At 37.2% G+C, this 24,713-nt stretch overlaps 1 protein-coding gene across 3 annotated transcripts in view; it reads right to left on the bottom strand.

Annotated features, from left to right (window-relative positions):
• Positions 1-990: 990 nt before the first annotated feature.
• The window catches only part of LOC311075863 (myosin-7-like), a gene marked incomplete at its 5' end in the record, with an annotated part of 135,647 nt that continues 111,924 nt past the window's right edge, over positions 991-24,713 (bottom strand). Inside the window, 37 exons of one of the 3 annotated variants that reach the window (XM_084103517.1) lie at positions 991-1,091; positions 3,768-3,902; positions 3,987-4,082; positions 4,173-4,277; positions 4,408-4,704; positions 4,807-5,010; positions 5,103-5,411; positions 5,496-5,620; positions 5,700-5,865; positions 5,962-6,145; positions 6,256-6,452; positions 6,556-6,674; positions 6,774-6,900; positions 6,997-7,386; positions 7,580-7,670; positions 7,755-7,900; positions 8,014-8,190; positions 8,281-8,523; positions 8,616-8,871; positions 8,958-9,094; positions 9,177-9,300; positions 9,444-9,649; positions 9,758-9,831; positions 9,948-10,257; positions 10,395-10,565; positions 10,665-10,814; positions 10,921-11,039; positions 11,129-11,267; positions 11,388-11,491; positions 11,587-11,685; positions 11,785-11,848; positions 11,962-12,054; positions 12,235-12,340; positions 12,426-12,453; positions 12,550-12,706; positions 12,795-12,938; positions 13,035-13,235. In XM_084103517.1, coding sequence (XP_083959643.1) covers positions 1,071-1,091; positions 3,768-3,902; positions 3,987-4,082; positions 4,173-4,277; positions 4,408-4,704; positions 4,807-5,010; positions 5,103-5,411; positions 5,496-5,620; positions 5,700-5,865; positions 5,962-6,145; positions 6,256-6,452; positions 6,556-6,674; positions 6,774-6,900; positions 6,997-7,386; positions 7,580-7,670; positions 7,755-7,900; positions 8,014-8,190; positions 8,281-8,523; positions 8,616-8,871; positions 8,958-9,094; positions 9,177-9,300; positions 9,444-9,649; positions 9,758-9,831; positions 9,948-10,257; positions 10,395-10,565; positions 10,665-10,814; positions 10,921-11,039; positions 11,129-11,267; positions 11,388-11,491; positions 11,587-11,685; positions 11,785-11,848; positions 11,962-12,054; positions 12,235-12,340; positions 12,426-12,453; positions 12,550-12,706; positions 12,795-12,938; positions 13,035-13,235 — 5,814 coding nt within the window. In that variant the 3' untranslated portion in view covers positions 991-1,070. Of the gene's footprint in view, positions 1,092-3,767; positions 3,903-3,986; positions 4,083-4,172; positions 4,278-4,407; positions 4,705-4,806; positions 5,011-5,102; positions 5,412-5,495; positions 5,621-5,699; positions 5,866-5,961; positions 6,146-6,255; positions 6,453-6,555; positions 6,675-6,773; positions 6,901-6,996; positions 7,387-7,579; positions 7,671-7,754; positions 7,901-8,013; positions 8,191-8,280; positions 8,524-8,615; positions 8,872-8,957; positions 9,095-9,176; positions 9,301-9,443; positions 9,650-9,757; positions 9,832-9,947; positions 10,258-10,394; positions 10,566-10,664; positions 10,815-10,920; positions 11,040-11,128; positions 11,268-11,387; positions 11,492-11,586; positions 11,686-11,784; positions 11,849-11,961; positions 12,055-12,234; positions 12,341-12,425; positions 12,454-12,549; positions 12,707-12,794; positions 12,939-13,034; positions 13,236-24,713 lie in introns of those variants that run through there. The other 2 variants (XM_084103519.1, XM_084103518.1) reach the window with 2 other exon arrangements.

Raw genomic sequence — 24,713 nt, 5'->3', positions numbered from 1 at the left:
TCATGTTTTTCACTGAAAATCAGTAGATTAGATTTTATTTTGCTTGACAAAAAATGGTACACAAATTTTTTTTAAACGAAAATCGGCTTAATGTGGTAACATGTAAATTAACTTGTTTGACTCAAGTCAAAAATATAATTATCATGTTTGAATTAAAATGACTACATTAGGTTAGTTGATTTTAAGGGTTCAGCTAACAATATAGCTCCTTAAAAGAACACTTGCCACTTTTTACTGTGTGGAAAACTTAGGTAGACTAGCCTATACATAGGCAGAAATGAGTAATAATTTTTTTTCAGTAAAAAGTTTTCCACAAAATCACAAATAATTCTTAAGTTTTAGATAAAGCAGATACGTCGGGCGGACATTTTTGGCTCATTTTGCGCAATTTTTAACACCACTTACTAACTTAAAAGTATAACACAAATATAAATGATATTTAAAAAAATGTGTGCTTATCATAATAAATGACTGGCATACTTCTTTGTAATAATTTGTCTATCTGATACATTACTATGAAGCGCACGTTTTCCCAAAATAGATTGGATCATCATTACGAGACATGTAATCGTTGTGGAATGTAGCATTATAACTGGTTCCAAGCTAATTTCTGTGCACCATAGAACTTATGGCTATGAGCGCATTGTGCTGAAAATGATCTACTATGGATACACTTGGTGCATAGATCATAAACCATTGCTATTTTTTTTATTTTAGGACATTTTTCTCTCTGGTTAACTTGTGAAGAGAACACAAAATTAGAAAGATGCTTATTTTAATTTTGTGAACCATAAATCAGTGTTTCCATAGTGAAATTAGCTTGCTTTGTTCATCAAATATATGAAACCCAAAACTGTGTAGAGCTTACTCTCAGTACCTCAGTATTTATAACTTTTTTCACCACACCTTTAATCCCCCTTTTGCACTGCATTTACATGATGAGACTAAATGATGGAACAGAAATGAGAAGGAAAGCCACAGACACAAGAATTCATAATTGCAGTTTTTAATGCCACATCAGAACCAGTACATGAACATGGCTTCACAGCACACAGAATTATAGTGGAGGATTACTCTTCATCGTGTCCTTTCTGTAATAAAAGAGCAAAAAGAGAATGTAAGCGTCATTGCAATCTATGTTGTACTAAATTCCAATATTTAATTGACCCTTCGCTAAGCCACGCCCGAAAACCGCCAATGGCCAATCGTGGCTTAGCAACCGTAACTAGGCGCGGGAGGTCTGGCAAGCTTTGAGCGAGGGAAACATGCCGAAGCGTTGTGCGTATGGATTGTGCAAATCTGATACCCGGTTAGGGTTGCGCGATATGCTCCATTTTCATATCGTCCTATCGTCAGCCTGTGAGATCGGCGATACACGATATTATCGTGAGGGGGCGGGGCTTACTTATTTGATTATTAACTTGCTTATTTACTCATCAATTTGCTTGTTTTTATTACTTCGTTTTAAATGAGAATCTTTTTTCTATTTTGCTAGCAAAGGTGGAGTGTTTATTAATAGGCTAAATCAGGTTATTTCCTGGTATAGTGAGGTAAAAAAAAGATCCTAATCATTCTTGTATCTGACTCGGAGTATTTCAACATGTCAGCGGGAAATTTACGGACACACATTATCCTCTCATGCCGTTACAGATATGCAGCATTTTGACTGTTTGACGAGATGTGAACACGTTTTAATTTCTTGATTCAAGAAAGAGTCGGAGTCTGCGATATATGTCCTCCTACCAGTGCTCTCTCTGTCTGGATGCACTTCACATGCGCACCGCACTTCAATAACGCAGGTGTTTTAAATGCCAGGAGAAATCAGAGGCAAAAATCTAAAAGTCGATCGGTTATACGCCGACTTAAACCTATGACTTGACTCTGATAAAGGAAAACGGGTTAATGCGTTTACATGACCACATGCATTGTCAGTTTATTCAGCATAATCGAGTTAATAACGTGCATGTAAACGCGCTCAATCCCTGAAAACGAAAGCAGAAACGGACTGAGCTTTCGCTGCATTAACGGCGCGTTCTCTCAGAGTCGACGGTGGATAACGGTAGGCTACAGCAACTATCTTAATTTACTGGCTGAATATTTCTCTTGTGGACTTACATTATTGACAGCGAAAAAATTAGAAGAATATTTCTTGTTAAACAAGTTTGAAGTTGCTTGATTTTCACAGATGGCAGAGTTTCACAGATGCTTCGTGAACTAAAGACTTTTATTAGGCCTAGGCGGCCTATATCATTTTATTGATATTATTATTATAATTAATATTTTGTAATTGTATTGTTTTTAGTGTTATTCGTGTCATTAAATATTTTGTTAATGTGCTATGGAAACAAAATAGGCCTACTGACGAACAACGATGCCGCGTCTTCATCTAGGCTCTGTATAAAAATTATAAAGCACTCTTGACAATTTGTGAATGGATCACCTTGCAATGAAATTTCGTTGTGGGATGTAGTTTTTGTTTTGTCTGTTTTAAAAACATTTTCTTTGAGGAGTCCTCATACGCGCGTGATATGGCGCAAGTGTGGTTATGTGGTGATGTCGTTATGAATTTAGGCAAGGCAAATATAATTGTAGTTCCTAATTAATTTAATAACTATACTAGCTTCATAATAATAATAATGATTTAATACATTAATGGAAAAACGAGCCAATTATCGTATTGATATCGTCAAAGGCATCTGCCATCGGCGATATCTCTGTCTATCGTCGATACACGATACTATCGTCTATCGGCACAACCCTATACCCGGTATCCTAAAAGTTTGGACGGGGTGGTGGATTTTGTTCCTTTCCCGAAACCTAAAACCCAAGGGGAGAAATGCCGGGCGTCATCTTCATTTATATAGCGCTTTTAACAATGTAGATTGTTCCAAAGCAGCTTTACATTGATAATAGGAAATTAAAAGTAAAGTGTTTTGGCTTTATAGCAGCTCTAGAATAAAGTTATTGTTCAGCTCGTGGATCAAGTGTGATTAAAGGCAAGACGGAGGCTCACTGACATAACTTGCGTTACTTAAAAATATATTTCAGCATTTTGTTAATCGACGGCCGCTCTACCCCAATCCGATCGCGACTCTCCTTGTGTTAGTTCTAGTAACGTAAAAGTAAAAGGTAGTTAGTAAAAGGAGGGAACATCAGGGGGCTTGCCGGAGATCTCCAAGGAAAAGGTTGGTATGCAAACTTAATCAGTTCATAACAGTAACGTTAGTCACTTATGTGACCCACGGCGTGTGAGCACTGAGCAGTAGCCTGGCGCACTAAAAATATAAGCGGGAGAATGTTGTCATTGCAAAGTGGTCAGGCTAATGTCTTGTGTTTATTCCACAATACTTATGGATAAGCTGTTTGATTTATAAATATTAGATTTTCAAATTTCACTCACCCTGCTGTGCACGAACATAGCTGTTCCCATTTGAATGGTCAGCGTATGAGGCGGCTGCTGCTTGCGCTGGGCTGGGACCTATAACTGTTAGGCTTTATAGCTTCAATTTTGATGAAATTATTCTCTAATCGTTTGCATATTATGTCGTGGATATAGCCCTCGAATGCATACTGCAGTCCCTTTTGTCTTGCTCTCTCAGATATTTCACCTGTTCGCCAAAAATGACTAATTATCTCCTTGGGAATGTCTGAAACCGCTGCATACATACTGTAATAGACGTGCCAGGCGCAAAAGCTTGACAGGCGTAGCAACAGTAACTAAGGAGGGCGGGGCTTAGCGAAGGGTCAATTGGATAAAAATATTTTACCTTGGAACCTGAATCACGACCTTTGGCTCTAAGTTTGTTGACCTGAGATTCAGCAATATCAGCCCTCTCCTCTGCTTCATCAAGCTCATGCTGAATCTTACGGAACTTGCCCAGATTAACATTAGCCTGTTCCTCCTAAAAACACAATGACAAAACATACTGTTAGAGATAACACAGAGACAGCAATACTTCAATATCTGAGTGACATAGTTTACTTACAGCTTCCTCAGCAGATCTCTTGTAGGACTTGACCTTCAGCTGGAGTTTGTCCACCAGATCCTGCAGGCGAGCCAGATTCTTACGGTCCTCTTCAGTCTGCAAACAGGATAATAAGTAACTTCACTGTTATCTGGTATGAATTATGGCATGAATAAAAATGCAATTATGTTTGTCAAAGAATGTGACCTGGTAGGTGAGCTCCTTGATGCGTCTTTCATATTTACGGACTCCTTTCACAGACTCGCTCGCCTTTCTCTGTTCAAGCTCCACCTCATTTTCCAGATCTCTCACCTACCGAAACAGAAAATGATTATAAATTGACTCCTAAATTACAGACTCTGAACATAAATATTCATGAATAATCGTCTTTACAAAATGTATGAATAGAAAATGCATTAAGAACTGAGTTTCAGAAACTTACCCTGGCCTCCAGTTTCTGGACCTGCTTCTTTCCACCCTTCATGGCGATCTGCTCAGCCTCATCCAGACGGTGCTGCAGGTCCTTGATGGTCTGCTCCATGTTCTTCTTCATGCGCTCCAGATGAGCACTGGTGTCCTGCTCCTTCTTCAGCTCCTCTGCCATCATGGCAGCATCAGTGATGGCCTTCTTGGCTTTTTCCTCAGCATTCCTGCACTCCTGCACTGCCTCCTCAACCTCAGTCTGAAGCTGAGTATTATCTCCCTCCAGCTTCTTCTTCTGATTCAGCAGGCTGGTGTTCTGTATCAAAATAGTTTATACCATTTAAGATCAAAGTTCACTGGTGAAAGTAATGGTAATTGAGTAAACTGAACACATGAGTAAATATTTTAAACCTATTACCTGAGAATGCAGGAGCTGAACTCTCTCACTGACATCCAGCAGTTCCTGCTCAGCCAGTTTCCTTCCTCTCTCAGTTTGTTCCACCATGGATCTCAGCTCATCCAGTTCAGCCTGCAGCAGATTGTTGCGTCTCTCCACAATGGCGATGTTCTCTTTGAAATCATCATTGCCACGGAGAGCGTCATCCAGCTGCAGTTGGGCATCCTGTAAAGTACAAGTTTTACATAAAAAGACTGAAGAACTATGTTGGATTTCACCTAAGCATCATAGAATCTTGATTTGAAGATTCGTCATACTTTGAGATGTCCATGAAGACCCTTGAGTTGCTTCTGGGCTTCTGATGCCTGTCTGTTAGCCTGGCTGAGCTGAATCTCCATCTCATTGAGGTCTCCCTCCATCTTCTTCTTCAGCCTGAGAGCTTCATTCCTGCTGCGAGTCTCTGATTCCAGTGAGCTTTGCAGGGTATCCACTGTTCTCTGCTGGTTCCTCTTGGCCTGCTCCATCTCTTCATCTTTCTCTGTCAGCTTACGTTCAATATCAGCCTTTACTTGATTGAACTCCAGTTGAGCTCTCAAAATCTTTCCTTCCTCATGTTCAAGGGAACCCTTTTAATGTGAAAGAATTTTTTAAAGTCTTTTGTCAAAAATCAGCCTTATGTGAACAACAAATAAATGCTTATTTAGGGTTACCTCAGCTTCTTCCAAGGCTGTCTGGATTTCTGCTTTTTCCTGCTCCAGCTGCTTCCTAATTTTCTCCAACTCATGGATGCTTTTTCCTGACTCTCCAAGTTGCTCAGTGAGGTCAGAAATTTCCTCTTTTAAACAGAAAAATAATTGTCAAGGAAAAATATACTGAATATAACATCTGTTAACTCTTAACCAAAATCTAGTTACCTTGAAGGTTCTTGTTCTCTCTCTTCATGGTCTCAAGATGATCCAGGACTTCTTCGTAAGAGTTCTTCAGTTTGAAGAGTTCAGTGCTCAGAGATCTAGACTCCTTCTGGGCACTTTCTAGTTCAGTCTGAGACTCCTCAAACTTCTGCTTCCACTCAGCCAAAACCTGATTAGGCATTATTAAGGTGCTTAATTAAGTACTGATAAAATTACCAAAAAAGGCAAAAGTAATACATATTCAAATATTAAATCTGTGTATTACCTTGTCAAAGTTTCTTTGCTTCTTGTCCAGAGCAGCAGCAGCAGCATTGGATCTCTCCACATCCACCATGAGATCTTCAATCTCATTCTGCAGCCTGTGCTTGGTCTTCTCCAGAGAGGAGCATTTAGCATTAACAGCTTCCACAGCTTCTTCTGCATCTTGGAGACGCTGAGCCAATTTCTTTCTAATTGTGTCAGCAAGGAGATTTTAATGACGGATTAGAAATAATAAAACACAAAGAGGAATTTGTAAACAAACATCTGAAAACAAAATAGTATATTCCCTGGTTCTTACTTAGCTTCCTCCAGCTCCTCAGTCCTCTGGATGGCATCAGTTTCATACTTGGTTCTCCACTGAGCCACTTCAGTGTTTGCCTTGGACATACTACGCTGTAGCTCAGCCTTGGCTTCTTGCTCCTCCTCATATTGCTCCCTCAGCAGATCAGCATCATGACGAGCAGACTGAACTGCATGGGCCAGGGCATTCTTAGCCTGAAAGAAAAAAAAAGTCAGTTGCTTGGACGTGATTTCTGATGACCTGGTGTTTAACAAAAAAATATGCAACTTCTAAAAAAACATGGATCGCAAAACAAACCTTGATTTCTTCTTCAAGCTGTCTCTTGAGATCTTCAATTTGCTGAGTGTAGGACTGCTTGCCCCTGGTCAACTGAGACACCAGGGAGTCTTTCTCCTCAAGCTGTCTGAACAGTTCACCTGAAATGCCAGGAAAAATATGTTTGTTGAAGTTATGACAAATCTTCATTTCAAAGCTAAAACTTATTCAGTAAAAATTACTATATTTTGTGACCTTACCATTCTCAGTTTGCAGCTTGGCTTTTTGCATGGTGAAATCATTGATAGTGCGCTGACCTTCCTCAGACTTGGTTCTGTACTCACTCATCTGGTCTTCCAGAGTTCTGCACATTTTCTCCAGGTTGCTCTAATGTAAAAATATATTGAGTAAGTAAATTATATTGATTTTAAATTGTAGTTTCACATAATCCTTAGTGATATACATTTCTGTTTGGCCACAAACCTTTGACTTGACAATTTGTTCCATGTTGGAGACCACATCATCAAGCTCTAACTTCAGTTCACTCTTCTCTTTCTCCAGCTTCTGCTTCACTCTCTGGAGGTTGTCAATCTGCTCCCCCAGATCAGCCACACTGTCTGCATGTTTCTTCCTCAGTGTAGCCGCAGTGGACTCATGATGCAGAGTGGACTCTTCAAGGTCTCTGCGCAGTTTCTGGAACTCAGCTTCACGTTTCTTGTTCATCTCAATCTGGGCAGCAGTGGCTCCACCAGCCTCCTCCAACCTCTCACTGATCTCCTCCAGTTCTCTGGACAGATCAGCTCTCTGTTTCTCAACTTTAGCACGAGCAGCTCTCTCAGCCTCCAGCTCTTCCTCAAGCTCTTCAATACGAGCCTAGAAATGGAGTAAATTGTTTTTAATTGTAGTGTCTATTCTCTAACTGAACTAAAAGATTTTTGTACTCTAACATCGGTGTGCGGCTGAAACCGTGTAAAACTGGTAACATCAACAATTGCAGCAAGCCTAATATGAGTCATAGTAAATTTTAATTATTATTTTACATGATTTAACTTTGGTTTAAACATACCTGCAGTTCCTTCAGTTTCTTCTGGAGCTGGGCACCAAGAGCTTGTTCATCCTCAATTTTGCTGTTGAGCTGGCCAACTTCAAAGTCCTTCCTTTAAGGTGATATCACAAAGTTTGATTAGATTAAATCTTATTGTTTTTGTTTTATCAGAATAAAATGTTTGACATGTTCTTACTTCTTCAGCTTCTCCTCCATTTGCTGTTTATCATTTTCCAAGTCCATAATGCTCTCCTGGGTCAATTTTAAATCACCCTCCAGCTTTCTCTTCGCCCTCTCAAGGTCCATGCGCAGTTTCTTTTCTTGCTCCAATGATCCCTCAAGCTTGTTATATAAAATACAATTAATTTACATTATTTTGCAAAACATATCACACATATCTATATATAAAGTAACATTTTGCCAATATATTTATGGTGAGATTTTATTGTACTCACATCATCCACTTGTTGCTCCAGCTTGGCTTTGGCTTTAGTGAGTGTGTTGACTTTGTCTTCCTCACTCTGGAGGTCATCCAGTGTTTGCTGATGGGCCTCCTGGAGAGCTTTCTTCTCCTTAGTCAGTTTAGCGATGATTTCATCCAGTGCTGACATTTCCTCAGTGAGGTTTTTAACCTAAGCAAAAAGGCCATTAGATCAATAAACACTCCAAACACACCATATACGTATAATGCTGAAAAAGCTATAAGAGGTATTACAGCCAACCTTGTTTTCAGTGGCATGTTTCTCTTTCTCTACTTTGGCCAGAGTGAGCTCAAGATCATCAATGTCCTTCTTGAGCTCAGAGCATTCATCCTCCAGCTTTCGTTTCTTTGCAACCAACTCTGCATTCATCTCCTCTTCATCCTCCAGTCTCTCAGTCAGCTCCTTGACTTTGGCCTCAAGCTGGATCTTGCTCTTGATCAGACCCTCACATCTCTCCTCAGCATCTGTTAGATTATCTTGCTCCTATCAAAGTAAAACAATAAAATAATAATTATGAATAATTTTTTTTTTTTGTCAAAAAAGTGAAAATCATTTTTTATTTCATATGGACTTACAGACTGCACTGAAAGCTGCAGGTCGTTCTTCTCTTGGAGAAGAGAAACCATCTTTTCCTCAAGCTCCTTTCTGCGGGCTTCAGATTTGGCATAAGCCTCCTTCAACTTGGTGAATTCCTCCTTCATGTTGGCCATTTCTTTCTCAGTCTCTGCACTTTTCAACAGAGGCTTGATCTTGAAGTAGAGCTTCATCCAGGGCCAATTCTTGACACCCATGAAAGCACGTACATTCCACTGTATCACCAACAGAGCATCTCTATAGATATTAAATAAGAATTTTCAGTTTTGCATTTTAAATGTAACTTGGAGAATATGTTAAAGACTGAAGAGCTTAAATCTAACCTTCTTTCCACAATTTTCTGGAACTCAACTCTTGATAGAAAACCACGAGCCTTGGACTGAATTCCAGTTATAATAAGTGCAAGACGGTCATCTCGCATCTCTTCAAGAGTACCCAGAAGACCAGCCTTAAAAAACACCTGAATAGTAAAGAATATTGTGTCAAAAAGGGTGACAATGGAAAAGTGGCCTTGGACAAAAATAATGTTAATATAAAAATACCTTTGTATGTCCTAACTTGTACTGGGTGTGATCAATGTCCAGAGAGCCCAGAAGTTTTTCTGCACCCTTCTTGTTATCAATGAACTGTCCCTCAGGGATAGCAGCAGGATTTAGGATGCGGTATCTTCCAAAAAACACACACATTAACAGTTATTAATATGTATTTATTTTTATTTCTAGCAAATGATTACATTTGCAAACAGTTGAAATGATGCAACTTGCAATAACTTGGAGTAAGACATGAAAGCCATTTGGTTTCATACTAACCGTTGTTTGAAATCCCCATACAGGACCCTGTTGGGGAATCCCTTTCTGCAGATCCTGATGCCCTCCAGCACACCGTTACAGCGCAGCTGGTGCATGACCAGAGGATTCTCCATCGCCCCAGGAGTCTTAGTCTCATTGGGGATGAGGCAGCGCACAAAGTGAGGGTGAGTTGACCTCAAGTTGGTCATCAGCTTGTTCAAGTTCTCCTATGGTCAAAAAACAAACCATAACTTTGTAAGGTAAGCAATTTTGTATTATTTTGTAGTGAACACATTTATTTTTATTTTTTTATCATTTGTTGTAATATTCCATACCCTATGGAGGGCTGACACAGTTTGGAAAGAAGAACCCTTCTTTTTAGCACCTTTACCTCCCTTGGAGTCTTGTGCTAAAACCAATAGGAAATGTAAAATAAGCTTATATCATTCTGACACATCATAGTTCACACCCAAAACAAAATACAGTATATATACTGAATAATCTATACTGAAGATCAGTACACACTTGAGTCAGCCCCAGCATATCCAGCAAACAGAACAGACAACAGCTTCACGGTAGACTTTTGGAAAAGTCCGACCACAGTCTCATTGAGAGGGTCCTTGTTCTTCACCAGCCAGTTTGAAATATTGTAGTCAACAGTGCCAGCATAGTGACCGAGGGCAAAATGGGCCTCTGGTCTACCCTTGACAATCCTAGGCTTCTGGAAAGAAGGATTTTTCCCCAAATGGTTGTCATAAAGCTTAGCTTTAAATGTTGCATCACTGGCTTTTGGGAACATGCACTCCTCTTCAAGGATGGACATGATACCCATGGGCTGCAGAGACCAAAATATAGTGTAAATAATATGAAAAAGAGAACACACAAAACAGACACAGAACACACAAAAATGCAGCAGTATTTTAAAGGAAGTACACATAATAATGTTTATAATATTTCTGCACATAAACTTACCTTCTCAATAAGCTCAATGCATGCTGCCAAGTCCATGCCAAAGTCAATAAACTCCCACTCAATGCCCTCCTTCTTGTATTCCTCTTGCTCCAGCACAAACATGTGGTGGTTGAAGAACTGTTGCAACTTCTCATTAGTGAAGTTGATGCACAGCTGCTCAAAGGTGTTGAACTGCAGGTGGAATATATTGTATAATCACAGTGGTCAAACAGGTTGCACTTCTTCTTGGATTTGTTCTTAAATAACAATAATAAGTTGATTTCAGCTTACATCAAAAATCTCAAATCCAGCAATGTCCAGCACACCAATGAAGTACTGGCGAGGCTGTTTGGTGTCCAGGGATTGGTTGATTCTCACAACCATCCAGAGGAACATCTTCTCGTACACTGACTTTGCCAGAGCACCAATAGAGTAGTACACCTGAAAAGAGTGAACGTACATTAAAAAAGGGATTCATAATGTATTTCATAATTCTGTAACATGATTGCAAAGCTATAGATTTTTTCATGATATGAAGTTTCTTCACCTGCTGGACACTCTGTCCCTTGGTGACCCACTCATTTCCAACTTTGACTCTTGGGTGGCACAAACCCTTGATGAGATCAGCAGAGTTCAGGCCCATCAGATATGCAACTTTGTCAGCATCTTGTGAAGACAAAAAGGTTTGTTTTAAATTTAGAAGCACTTATCAAAAAGTCACCATTGGTAGTGTGGTAATAATTAATATTACTTGCCTTCAGTCCCATCAGCCTCAGCCTGTTCCTCTCTTTGCTTCTGCTTGAACTTCATGTTGCCGTAGTGCATGACAGCACCAGTCAGCTTGTAGATGCCTGACTTTTCATCTGGAGTGAAGCCCAGGACATCGAAGGCTTCCTGTAGTTTAAAAATAGCATGACAAAGCAAAAAGATCAGTCTACTTTTACATTTTGTGGTACTTTTCAGCGGTTCTAATTTCTGTATATTTTGTTTTGTATATAGGAATATGTCACTTACATCAGTGGCAAGCAGCTCTTCAGCATCATCAATAGATGCCACTTGTGTTTCTCCTTGGGAGATGTAAGAGTAGTCATAGGGGTTGTTTGTGATGAGCAGCATCTCTGTAATGAGTGGGCATCACAGTTAGATACAGTATGTAGACAGACACATTTGGTATGTATATAAAAATAACATCTAATTCCACATGAAAACTTACCCAGCAGTTCTGGTTTCTTCTGAGACAGAATCTGATAGAAGATGTGGTAGTCTCTCTCAGCCTTGAGCTGATAAGTGACACGAGACTTCTCCAGCAGATCTAAATTATGAAACATTCATAAAATGATTGCTGTGTTGAATGCATATGTATGTATTATAGTTGTTCAATCATAGTCGGAATAAAATAAAGCATACTCACAAGTCTCAATATCTGCGGAAGACAATTTTCCACTCACACCAAAGTGAATTCGGATGAATTTACCCTGTTTAGTTAGAAGATTAAAATCAGATATTGATTAATGTTAATTAAATTCAGTATACACTATTTGTTCACGATACATTCTTCTAAAGGTGGTATTATAAAGGTGGTACTTACGAATCGGGAGGAATTGTCATTCCTGATGGTCTTGGCATTGCCAAAGGCCTCCAGGGCAGGATTGGCCTGGATGATTTGATCCTCCAGGGTACCCTATAAACAACAATTCCATCACAAAATCCTCAATTAAACAATAAATGCAGGCTACCTACAATATATTTTGTTTTGTGAATTTTTTTAATACAAAAATAAATATGAAATCAATTTATATTCATATTTTAGTACAGGTAGTTACAGATATTTCAGTACGGGTATTTTTGTGGCTATGTTCACCTTTTTCTCAGAAGCTGCATCCTTTTTCCCAGATACAGCAGCAATGCTGGCAAAATACTGGATTACTCTCTTGGTGTTCACAGTCTTTCCAGCACCGGATTCTCCACTGTGGATTTAAAGGATAGACATTTTCATCACTTAAACATGTTAAGCCAATTTAATCTTACAGAAATTAGTCTGAAATGACTTACGTGATCAGGACAGACTGGTTCTCTCTGTCTGTTGGGTGAAATTCACAAAGAAAAAAGTTTTATGTATAATAATATTATTTTGTTTATTTTGTTTAGTTAATTAGATGTGAAATACAGTTCTGACCTGACAGCATGTACTGATATGCATTGTCAGAGATGGAGAAGATGTGAGGAGGAGCTTCAGTCCTTTTCTTGCCTCTGTAGGCTTTGACCACAGAGGCATCGTACACTGGCAGCCACTTGTATGGGTTGACAGTGACACAGAACAGCCCTGAATAGGTCTGTAATGTGACAGAACGATAGGTTCAGTACAGTTACACACGTATTTACTGACAGTAAATTCATTAATACTCAATGTTCATCACTCACGTAGATCATCCAGGCTGCGTAACGCTCTTTGAGGTTAAACAGCACAGCGGGCTCGTGCAGGAAGGTGAACATCGCCATGTCCTCAATTTTATCGTACTTCGGGGGGTTCTGAGGGTGAATATCAGTGTCCTTCACAGTCACTGTCTGTTGAACAGAGAAAACGAATTAATGTTTTTAATAGCTTTATATGATTGATAATATCCTAAACCTTTGGCTAACTGATAACCAAGGCACCCTTACCTTTCCAAATTCAGTATCAACAGTGACTTTGTCACCATCTCTACTGATGATGGAGGCTTTGACGTACTCAACCTCAGGATCGGGCACAAAGCATTCTTTCTTCATGTCGAAGGGGCGAGTTTGGGCCTCCAGACGCTCCTTGTCTGACTTTCGTAAGAAGGAAGCAGCTGCCCCGAACTCTGCCATTACGGCGTCACCCATTTTGAAATCTAGAAGTATACAGCCTCATAAATATAATGTCCTTCTTTGACAAAAACACTCACAACAAGTGTCACAACATGCAATTGGCATCCCAGTTACAGAAATGATAATCAAATGCATTTCAGTACTGTAGACATATTTTTCAGGTAGATGCAAAACTTCTCACCTTGTGTTTTCCAAACTCTGTACCCTAAAACTGCAGAGCTGGTGTTAGGCTAAGGACAAAACAAAAGAGTCATTAGCGTTTGAGATCACTGATGTGATTTTGCTTGCTACTGATCAGAAAAAAATCCCTACACCTAAACTAGTAATGGAATGATCTTATTGTTTCAGCTTTGGAAGAAGTGTTTGTGAGGTCCAGGAGATCTTCCTTGGTCTTTTTGTTTGGAGGTTCTTTGGTTCTTACCTTGGGATGTCCTGTGTGTTGTGTCACTCCAGAGTTGATGCTACCTTTTTAAAGGGAGTCACTGATCCCAAAATGGTGGTTTGTCGTGGATGCCCCACCCTTGTCCCGCTAAATAAACCTTCAAATGATTGGATGGCACAGGATGTCCTACGCAGTTGACATATATGGTGTGATGTAACAATAGGCTTCTGGGAGGAAGGACAAAAGAACACCCATGTTGCCTAAAAGATTCTTCAACACCATCCTAATCTGGAGCTCCTTTTACAACGTTGTCTCAGGTCAACAAGAACAACAGTTGGCTATTTTGGATCCCTTCCTCATTGAGTTCTGAGAAACGTGGATCTGTCATCGTATGATACAAGAATTCTTTTTGTCTTGCTCAGCCTCACCATTGTTTTGTTTTTTTCTCTCTCAGAAAGACAAGCTTTGCAAAGAGCTGACATGCAATGCATCCAATTAATATTAAAGCTTAATGCATTGACACAGATTTTAAAGTTTGTTCAGTTACTACTTAGGGACTTTATTCTCTTATATAAGACGTTAATCAATTCCTTTTATCTAAAGTACCTCTGTCAGCTAAAGACAAACCAACCTTTTGTCAAAGTAATGGCTGCACACTTTTTGTGAGATATCACGTTTAACTTTTGCACACATTGTAGACGTTTTAATATGTCATTGCTCTAGACAGTCATGTTAGTTGGAGGCATAAAAGAAGATGTGACAAATAATTCAGGTCTGTCTATAGATTGAGGTGATAGACAGTCAACAGCTGGTCTTCTTTGCTGGGAGGCAAGGTCGTGGGGAACCTCTTGCTCTTCTTGATGACATCCCATTGTTTTTCCTCTATCCTTGAGTACAAAGATAACCTTACTGCATTTTTCTCAGCTTCTTTACAGTCACTGCTGAGGACAGCTGTATGCGTGGGCCTCTGCTGTGTGAGAGGCTCCAGCAGCTGTTCTCAGTGCTGCAAATGTTGTGGTGTGAAGTTTTGCTAGTGCTGCATCTTTTATTAGGAACCTTGGGATCTTTTAATGTAAGGATTAAGATCAACATGTGATCCTTTCAACATCATCAGTATCTAATGATGTTAGAACATGCATACTTGTGAATTATATACACTCCTGTTATTTTAGTCAGTTGTCAGGATCCTAAAATATCACATTCATAGCACACTTCTATGGTGTTCACTTGACCCAATTGTCACGCTAGGCTTTGAAGGTCACAGCAAAGTATTGTTTTAAACCTTTTATTTTATTTTATTATCCACAAGGTTTCCTGACTTGCAAACCTACTAATTATAAATTATATAAACGTGGCAGACATAATACAAAGATTTAATCATTAACAAGTGAAACTAAAGTAAAGCAAAAAATAAATAAGATTAAATAAGGTGGTACGATTTAGGGAAAAAATCAAATTGGAAAAAAAAAAAAGGTTTGCTGTGCTTGTTTGTAGACCTGTAGGCAAAATTTTTTGCTTATATATCATTATGGCTATAAAGTAATAATAATAATAATAATTATTACTAAATAAAAATGTTAAAATTACTGAATAAAAACAAAATATCTATTGTAACATTTCTCTGTGAAATAAAAATAAAGAATATAAAAATAATAATCTTTTTTTTTTTATATTACAACTGTATAATTACAACGCTAACACAAATACAAACACTGGTGGATAATCAGCTGCTTGTGTGTGAGAACAATTAAATCACAGCATTTGTGAATAATTGCACTAAGCCATATCTCGATTTTGGTTTTATGTCATGCAGCTAAAAGTAAATGTTCTTAACCTGCTTAAACTGCTGTTTCCAACTTGTGTATATCAAAATGTGGCAAACAACTTTACGTATAAATCAGATAACGTCCTATAATCCTAATAATCAATACATATTTGTATAGTACCAATATTTAGGGATGTATAAGGTTATCCCGACTGTTTGTTTTTCTTATTAACAGGTCTTGAAGGTCTTAACATCATAAAGCCAGTTGGACCCATTCATTACAAGTGATTATTTCTGGTTAGCATCTCAGTGTTGGGTCAAGCAGATGTTTTTTCAAGGTTTTGAGTTTTGAAAAAAGGTGAAATTATTTGTGGCATGTTGCTTACAGGATTTTAATGTTTAGCACAAGTGCCTAATTAAGTCCTTTACACTGGATTAACAGGAGATCTGGAGAACCTTCACATCCTGTCTCTTTTCCTTTAGCTGCCAGGTCCATCTCTTGCTATGACGAGGTGGAACATTCCTATCCACACTCTTCCCTGAGACGGAGGCGGTTCATTCTCAGCTGTTTAGGCCCTTTGTCGTCTCAGCTCACCAAAGGGTCAATAACTTGACCCATTGTACTTCATGACCACTGAGCAGGCTATTAATGGAGACTAAGGGGGGTCTGTTTGATTTACTTAGACATGTGTCCAATGGATGTCACATGATGCTTTTGCTCCTTTGATTGAGTTGCTTGTCATTTGTTCGTTATCCCTTGTTCGAGCCAGCTGGATCATGGAGACAGAGAATCAAAGAATACAGGTATTACTATCTATCTATCTATCTATCTATCTATCTATCTATCTATCTATCTATCTATCTATCTATCTATCTATCTATCTATCTATCTATCTATCTATCTATCTATATGTTATTGTTCTTCACAATTAGGCAAATTAGCATGACTTTTGACCTCTGCTACAAATGTTTATTTTTTCCTTACTCTCTTGACCCTGGTTTTTCTATCTCAGCCACACACAAACACTGTGCTCCCTGCAGGAGAAGATCCAACTCATCTCAGAAGCACAGATGAAGGTAATGCAAAGCAATGCTTTTTCTTTTTGATTTTTAGTTGCTCAGTGTTGTAATTGACAGGAAAAATGTTTTAAGGATCATATTTCATAAATACTGAATGAAACTGTTTAATAAACTAAAAACAACCACATGTTTATAATATGTAGTAAAATGACATAAATTAATCATTACAAAATATCTGCATTCACCAAGGGTGAAATGACTGGATCATACTTCACATCAAAAAAGAATAATGTTTGCATTAAGAAATTGTAGCCTTTAAATGTTTAAATTCCTAGTTGCTTTCTGTAATGTGAAAAATATTGCTGTAATATTGGAAAAGTTATTTAAAATGTAAAGTATGTTTTTAAAGTACAATCAAAATCGTTATCATTATAGTATCTGTACTGAATTTATTTTACACTGATGTATTCGGATGTTATCCAAATTAAGTCACAATTAGTTAATGAACTAATCATTTACAAAACATGACTATTCATTCATAAATTATTAATACGTGACAATTAATATGTACAACAATTTACAAATGTGTTGTAAGTTATCTTAAAAAATTGTAAATCATGAAATAAACAGATCATTAGTATATGGTTAATTTTGAACAGACCAGCTTACAACTTCATGATACATCAATAAAGTATATACTGAGGATTTACTGATGGTTTGTTCGTCATTTGTTCATGATTAACCATTTTTATTAAGATAATGATACTAAAACAATTTGGTAAAATTTTTATAAGTATTCAGCAAAAAAGTACTTACAAATAATTTGCAAACTATTAGTTTATAGTTTATTCATACTTTATATATATATATATATATATATAATGTGTGTGTGTGTGTGTGTGTGTATATGTATATACCACATATGCCATTGTGTGTTTGTATTTAATGTATTTGTAAACATTTTAATGGCATAATGAATGCCATTAATGTTAAATAAATGCTAGTTTAAAGCACTTAATTAATGGCATTTTCCCATTTTTCATGACCTAATCCAAAGTGAGAACTATTTACTCTTAATTACCAATTAACAATTCCTTTACTACGAGCTAATTAAACAATAATAATTGTGTTAATTACAGTGACAATGAATAGAGAAGTCACTATCTGTACATAGCCTATTAATATATTAACCATGTAGAGACTAAAATATATAAACTATGAATAAACTATAGTTTGTTAATAATTTGTAAGTATGTTATTACTGTATACTTATTATAAAGTGTTACCAAATTGTTTTAGTAAAGTTATCTCAATTAACAATGGTTAATGATGAACAAACCATTAGTAAATCATTAGTGTATAATTTATTGATGTGAAGTTGTAAGCTGGTCTGTGTTCAAAAGCATGACTTATAGTCAAAAGATTCCAGTGGGTTATGTTAAATCCTTTCACTCGTCAGCACAGACTTGTGTTCTGGTTGGAGTGTGTGGGATCTAGCGATAATGTGAACGTGTTTTACCTAAGCCCACATGCAGGTGCACAGGGGTTAAAGACTCCATGTGTGTCAGAGAAGACAGCTGTCTCTATCCTCCCTAGTCAGCACTTACATTGCAGTACAAACTACAATGTGTTCAACACTTGTTATAGATTATGTGTAAATGCATGAATAAATCATAAACAAAGCTTTCTGCATGCACTAATCTGAAGTGTAACTATTCAGCACTTGTAAATGTGTTAACTATCATTTGTAGATCTTTTTTTACCTGTTACAAATTATGTGAATATGTATACAAGTCTTTTACAACACGCTCGCAAATGGCGAATTAAAAACGATGCAGAAAACCGCCATTTTAACGATATCTTTTTAAAAATGTATCACTTACCCTTATCTTGCTCACTTTTTCCCTATTTTCCTCTTCTCTGCACCAGATTGATAGTGTCGCCGCCTCCTCTTCATTTTCAAACAACGCACACGACTGGCACAAGAAACTTTATCAAAATTATTATTACCATGCATTTCTGTCTGAACGTCTGGTATGGGGCCCCCTGGTGGCCATGAGGGCCCTATGCAAACACTTATATCGCTTATTAGGTAGTGGCACTGCTTGCATCTTATATTTGTGCTTTTGAACATAGACCAGCTTACAACGTCAAGATACATCAATAAATTATATACTGATCATCTACTAATGTTTTTTCATTAAGTGATTAATAGTATACCAACTAATAACTTATTCACCATCTACTAATGATTTACAAAAAAAATTAAGAGAACTTGCATAACAAATTTTGTAAATCGTTAGCATAACACTTATTAATCATTTATGAAGATATAGTCATGTTTTGTAAATGATTACAATGTTTTCCATTCAAAAATGGTCTTCACTGGTGGCTGACAGACATGGTCATCCACACAGTAAAAAGTACATTACCCACATGATCTGTGAGCCCAAGACTGACGCTATATTTATTACCCGTCACTCTCACTGTCATTGTTTCTTGCCCTCTTTGCAAAAAAGCTGTGATTTTTCCACTGGCTTTCATAGCTTTGTAAGTTAAGATCCTTCTTTGCTAGACTTGATAATTATTTTTATATATATTATTTATAATATAATTACATAAATATAATTTATATAATTATATATATATATATATATATATATATATATTTAAAAGTAGCATTAAAAAGTTTATTTTAACTAATAGTCAAATGTTCTACCATATACAATTGAATAAAATTAGCAGCAATCTAACAACAAATTGCTTTTTACTTTGTTCTGGTTTCAACTCACTCCAGTCTAAACTAAATGATTTTTAGGTAATATTCTACTGTGGATTATTAAGGCTAAATCTTACTAACCACTCTTGCAAATAAAATTTGATGTAGGGAAAAAACACTGATCTGGCAACCCTGGCTTGAACTACGGGTGATTCATAGACATAAAGCCTTCATTAAATTTGCATTATTGTCGCGTTAACTTTCCCTAATTCAACACAAGAGAGATTTTCTTCACACACAGTATGAGTTGCATTCTGAAACATTTTTCTGCACCCTTTTGATTGACAGGATATAATTGGCACTGATCATTGGCTGTTTTTAAACAATCGGATGATGGGCGATAGTGAAATTAATTGCTTTAATCAGCCGATACTGATTATTGGGCAATAACATCGATGCATCTATACTCATGAATCACAATAACTGATCAAATAAGGCTTTGGTTGGACACAAATTCATTTTGCCAACCGGCAAAAAGTTTTCAATCCAGGAAAATACCCTGGATTAGTTTATCATTAACTAATAATTTATAAATTACTTATTAACAAAACATTCATAAAATTTTAGCATATCACTTATTAATCATTGCATAATCAACAAAACATTCATAAAATGTTGGCATATCACTTATTAATTATTAATAAACATGTTTTGTGAATGATTAGTTCATCATTAACTAAAAAATTCTAAATGACTCGTAACTGAACATAAAGTTTTACATGTTATACTCTCTCACATACACAGTCTTTTCTTATTTGTTACTGTTGGTGTAATTAGTAACACTTTACAATAAGGTTCAGTTCATTTATGTTAATATAGGTTAATGTTAATTTCCGCATATACATTTTTTCAAACATTTCATGAATTAACAATGAAAGTATATTTAAATATAGCATAAACATTTACATAAATTGATACATTGTACTTTAAATCATAATGCCTTAATTTCATTTTATTCCCTGAGGATGAGCTGTGTCAAAACCATAGACTGTAAAAAAATATGGACGTAGTGTCCGTGACGTCACCCGTAGTGTTTCTAAAGGGCATTTTTTAAGCCCAAAGTGGGTGGAGCCGGTCGTCCCCATCTTGGCAGCGCGTCACACCCGGATAAACGGAAATGGGCAAAGAGGCGGTATTAGCTGAGGTGACGTGACGCTAACAGACAGCAGACAAACGGCTAGTAGTGACAGCAGCCGGCACGTTTTGCTGGATTTTATTCACACGGTAGCAAAACAGACTTTAAATACTCTGTCATTTATGGTTATACAGATAAAATAAATGTTAAAAATGAAACTGTTAAAGGTCTTCTTTTGTATGTGTCCACTTACAATCAAAACAAAACATTGTGCTTTTGTAAAATAAAGAAATAAACAGGGTGTGCTTTCTGCCTCTCCGTTTTTTTGTCACACAGACATGAGCAATATTTTATAAACATTTAAGTGTCTACTTTTAAATTATCTAATTCAACACGAAAACAAATATTCTCTGTTTATTTATTCTGTATGAAAAGAGATGTCTATTGTTCTCTGTATATAGAATATATATATATATATATATATATATATATATAGTATATGGGGAGTGGTGTAACTTTGCTTTTCATTTATTACTTTCACTTATTACTTACTTACTTGAAGTTCTTCAATAGCTACTACATCAAAAACTACTAGCCTAACTGATAAAGTTCACACATTATTTAAAACAAGGGAACAGTCAGTAATAAAATAAGAACAAATACACAAACTACAAGCAGAGATGAATACTAAGGGCCCTTTCACACCTACCTTGTTTGGTCTGGATTTTTGGTCCGAATCAAAATTACAGGTGTGAAACCTCCCCCGGACCACGGTCCGGACCAAACAGACGAAATTTGGTCCGACGAAAAGAGGTGGTCTCGGTCCGGATCAAACTGAACAAAGGTTTGGTTCGTCTCTAGTGTGAAAGCATTTTCTGTATGGTTCGGACTTTCAGACCATTTACAGGAAGTTCCGGTGGTTCCCGCGTAGCCTAAACAACTGAAGAAGAATATTTATGTGCAGATCTGTCAGTCCTGTCCACAGCGACACACACACACACACACACACACACACATACACACATTTGTCCTGCGTCCTGCCGGCCACAATAAAATGTTCGCACAACGAGGACGTTCATTTGGCGAATTTGAACTAGTCTCGAGTATAGTTGGTGCTGCAGGGAGTAATGCCATAATAATAAAAGTATAGTGGCAACGATATGCGTCTGTTCATTCATTCTTGTCAAAGTTACCCGCCGAATTGACAACACGCTGACGCCAGACGCACATCCAATCAATGTCAAGATGCAGCCCATATAGATGACGACGACAGGACGCAAGTACGTCATGTAAAGTTCTTTAGTGCGCTCGCATAATTGCAATGTGAAACCAAACTGAAACTATCTGAATGTATACAATTTATCAAAACATGAACTTTAGTTCGGACCTTGGTGCGGACTTTCAGGTGTGAAAACTCCCTAAATAACAAAGTTACAAAGTCTAACAGTAGTATTCAGGTACGGTCATTAATAATCAAGCCTAAGTGTAAAATAATACTGTCTGTCACTGTAGAAATTAAATATAGGGCCTAGTTTCATCGCGTTTAAAATTGTTTAAATGTGTAAACTGGCAAGACAAAACACGTCCAAATTATAAACTTTCACTCTATGATGGTTAAATTTAGCAGTTAATCCGCGAATCACATGCGTGCCGAACCGTGGGGCCTGATCCGTACGGATCACGAATCAACTGCGATCCATTCCACCCCTAGAGGTGACCCATGCAAACCTGTCAACGCCCACATCAGCTCGATTAAACCCATCAAGTTTAATCAGATTCATGCACCTTACGTCGTCTTACTGTGCGTTCACACCGGACGCGAATAGCGCGTCAAATTCGCGCCTGCCGCGTCTATTTATACGCTTGACCACTTTGTGTGCATTCGCGCGTCAAGAGCGAAATTGACGCGCGTAAAATCAAAAGTTTGAAGCGAAATTTACGCGCGTCACGCGCGTCAGAGGCGAAAGTTTCGAAACCTGTTGGCGGCCATCTTTTTTTTGTTTATCGAGCATTAGCATTAATCGAGAGAAATACTGCTCGTATATGCTCTGGAGAGCAGAAACAGCTGCGTAGGGGACATCGTCGCTGTACTCGGGTCCACCAAACCCTCCGGAGGGTTTCAGGAGTTTCACAATTTGCTCCAGGAGGTAGGTTTGGTGGACCTAACGGTGAGGACGCGGCCTCGAGTGGTTGCTGCCTGACGAGCCCGCGCTGTACAGCCCGGCGCGAGGTTCACCCTCGCCCGCACCTAATCTGTGATTTATTTTTGTTTTGATAATAAATGGAGCCAGCCTTCAAAAGTGAAACCTGTCCTGTGATTTTTGTTTGTTTTTATACACTAAATTGTGTTTGTTGTCTTTACATTAGATTAATAATGTTTCATATAATCTAGAATAGATATGGAATAAATAGCATTCAATACAAAATGAGTATTGAAATCGAGTTTTATGTTTTTATTTGCTTTATTGTGCATTTTAGTCATATTACAAAATAATTTATTGAGGCCAAACATAAAATAACATTATAAACTGTCACTTCACCACGTGACAGCAGCATGCAAGCAGGCTCCTGATTGGTTAACGTGGCGCGAATTGACGCAGAAGTTCAGATTTTTCAACTCGGGCGGCAGACGCGAATCCGCGTCAAACGCGTGAATGCACAAATAGCACTAATAAAATCATTCGCGCGTAACGCGCTTATCGCGCCAGACGCTCAATTCGCGTCATTCGCGCGAACTTGACGCGCGAATGAGGCGAATTCGCGTCTACCGCGCTGCGCTAAACGCCTCATTCACGCCGCAGGAATTTTTTACGCGCGTAGCGCGTCTTTGCATTGACTTAACATTGAAATCACTCGCGCCTGACGCGCTATTCGCGTCCGGTGTGAACGCACCATTAGGACGTTCCAATGTATATTCAAACTAATGAATCCTTAACTTTGAAATCAGTATGATAAACTTTATGCCTTTTACAAAGAAAGATTACACTTGAAAAATTGTTAAAATTGTAATTGTTGTTGATTTGCCTGTGAAAACTTTTTAATAAAATAGCAAAAAATATATTAGAAATATTTAGATCTAGGTTAATATAAGCCTTCTCATTAAATTATTTATTATTGTGTTTCGTTAGTGACAAAATTGGGTGGAGAAAAATTATTCTATACAGTATATAGTATAAACACCTTGTTTCTTTGTATGGTTGACCCTACTTCAAATGACAATTTAAGAACATTTAGGGGCGGTTTCCCGGACAGGGTTTAAATTAAGCCAGGAGTAGGCCTTAATCTAGAATAGTTAATCGTGTCTTAAAAATTGTCTTTCTGTAGTACAGATTGGGTAAGGATTAGTTACACCTGGACTATGGAGTCCTGAACTAAAATAAACCAGATTAATTTAAAACCAACTGTGCTAATCTGAATTAGCATGATAGAGGTTGCCTATAAAACATGGAATGAACCAAGAAAAGCTTAAAATTGCATGGAACTGAGAAGCAAATCCAAGGAAACAATGGAATCAGAAAAAGACTGCAGTCAAAAAAAAATTACTAAACAAGAGCAAACTGCACACACCAGCTATGGAATAAAATAAAATAAACGCTGGAAGTCTGTTTGATATATATATATATACACACACACTACCGTTCAAAAGGTTTGTGGTTTTTTAATGTTTTTAAAAGAAGTATCTTCTGCTCACCAAGGCTGCATTTATTTGATAAAAAAAAACAATTAAAAAAACAGTAATATTGTGAAATATTATAACAATTTAAAATGACTGTTTTCTATTTTAATATATTTTAAACTGTAATTTATTCCTGTGATCAAAGCTGAATTTTCAGCATCATTACTCCAGCTTTCAGTGTCACATGATCCTTCAGAAATCATTCTAATATGATGATTTGATGCTCAAGAAACATTCATTATTATTATCAATGTTGAAAACAGTTGTGTACAATTTTTTTTCAAAATTCTTTGATGAATAGAAAGTTCAAAAGAACAGCATTTATTTAAAATAGAATATTTTCTAACATTATAAATGTCTTTACTGTAACTTTTGATCAGTTTAACTCATCCTTGATGAATAAAAGTATTGATTTATTTTATTTCTTTCCCCCAAAAATAAAATTAAAATTCTAACTGACCCCAAACTTTTGAACGGTAGTGTTTAATGTTACAAAAGCTTTAGATTTCAGATAAATGCTGTTCTTTTCAACTTTCTATTCATCAAAGAATTTTGAAAAAAAAAAAATGTAAAAAACAGTTTTCAACATTGATAATAAACATAAATGTTTCTTGAGCATCAAATCATCATATTAGAATGATTTCTGAAGGATCATGTGACACTGAAGACTGGAGTAATGATGCTGAAAATTCAGCTTTGATCACAGGAATAAATTACACTTGACTCTACAGGGTGGGCCATTTATATGGATACACCGTAATAACATGGGAATGGTTGGTGATATTAAAGTCCTGTT

The sequence above is a fragment of the Abramis brama genome (assembly GCF_963993115.1).
Source record: "Abramis brama genome assembly, chromosome: 24".
NCBI classification, from domain to species: domain Eukaryota; kingdom Metazoa; phylum Chordata; class Actinopteri; order Cypriniformes; family Leuciscidae; genus Abramis; species Abramis brama.
The sequence above is the reverse complement of the archived record's forward strand: the minus strand, read 5'-3'. Positions and strand labels throughout refer to the sequence as shown.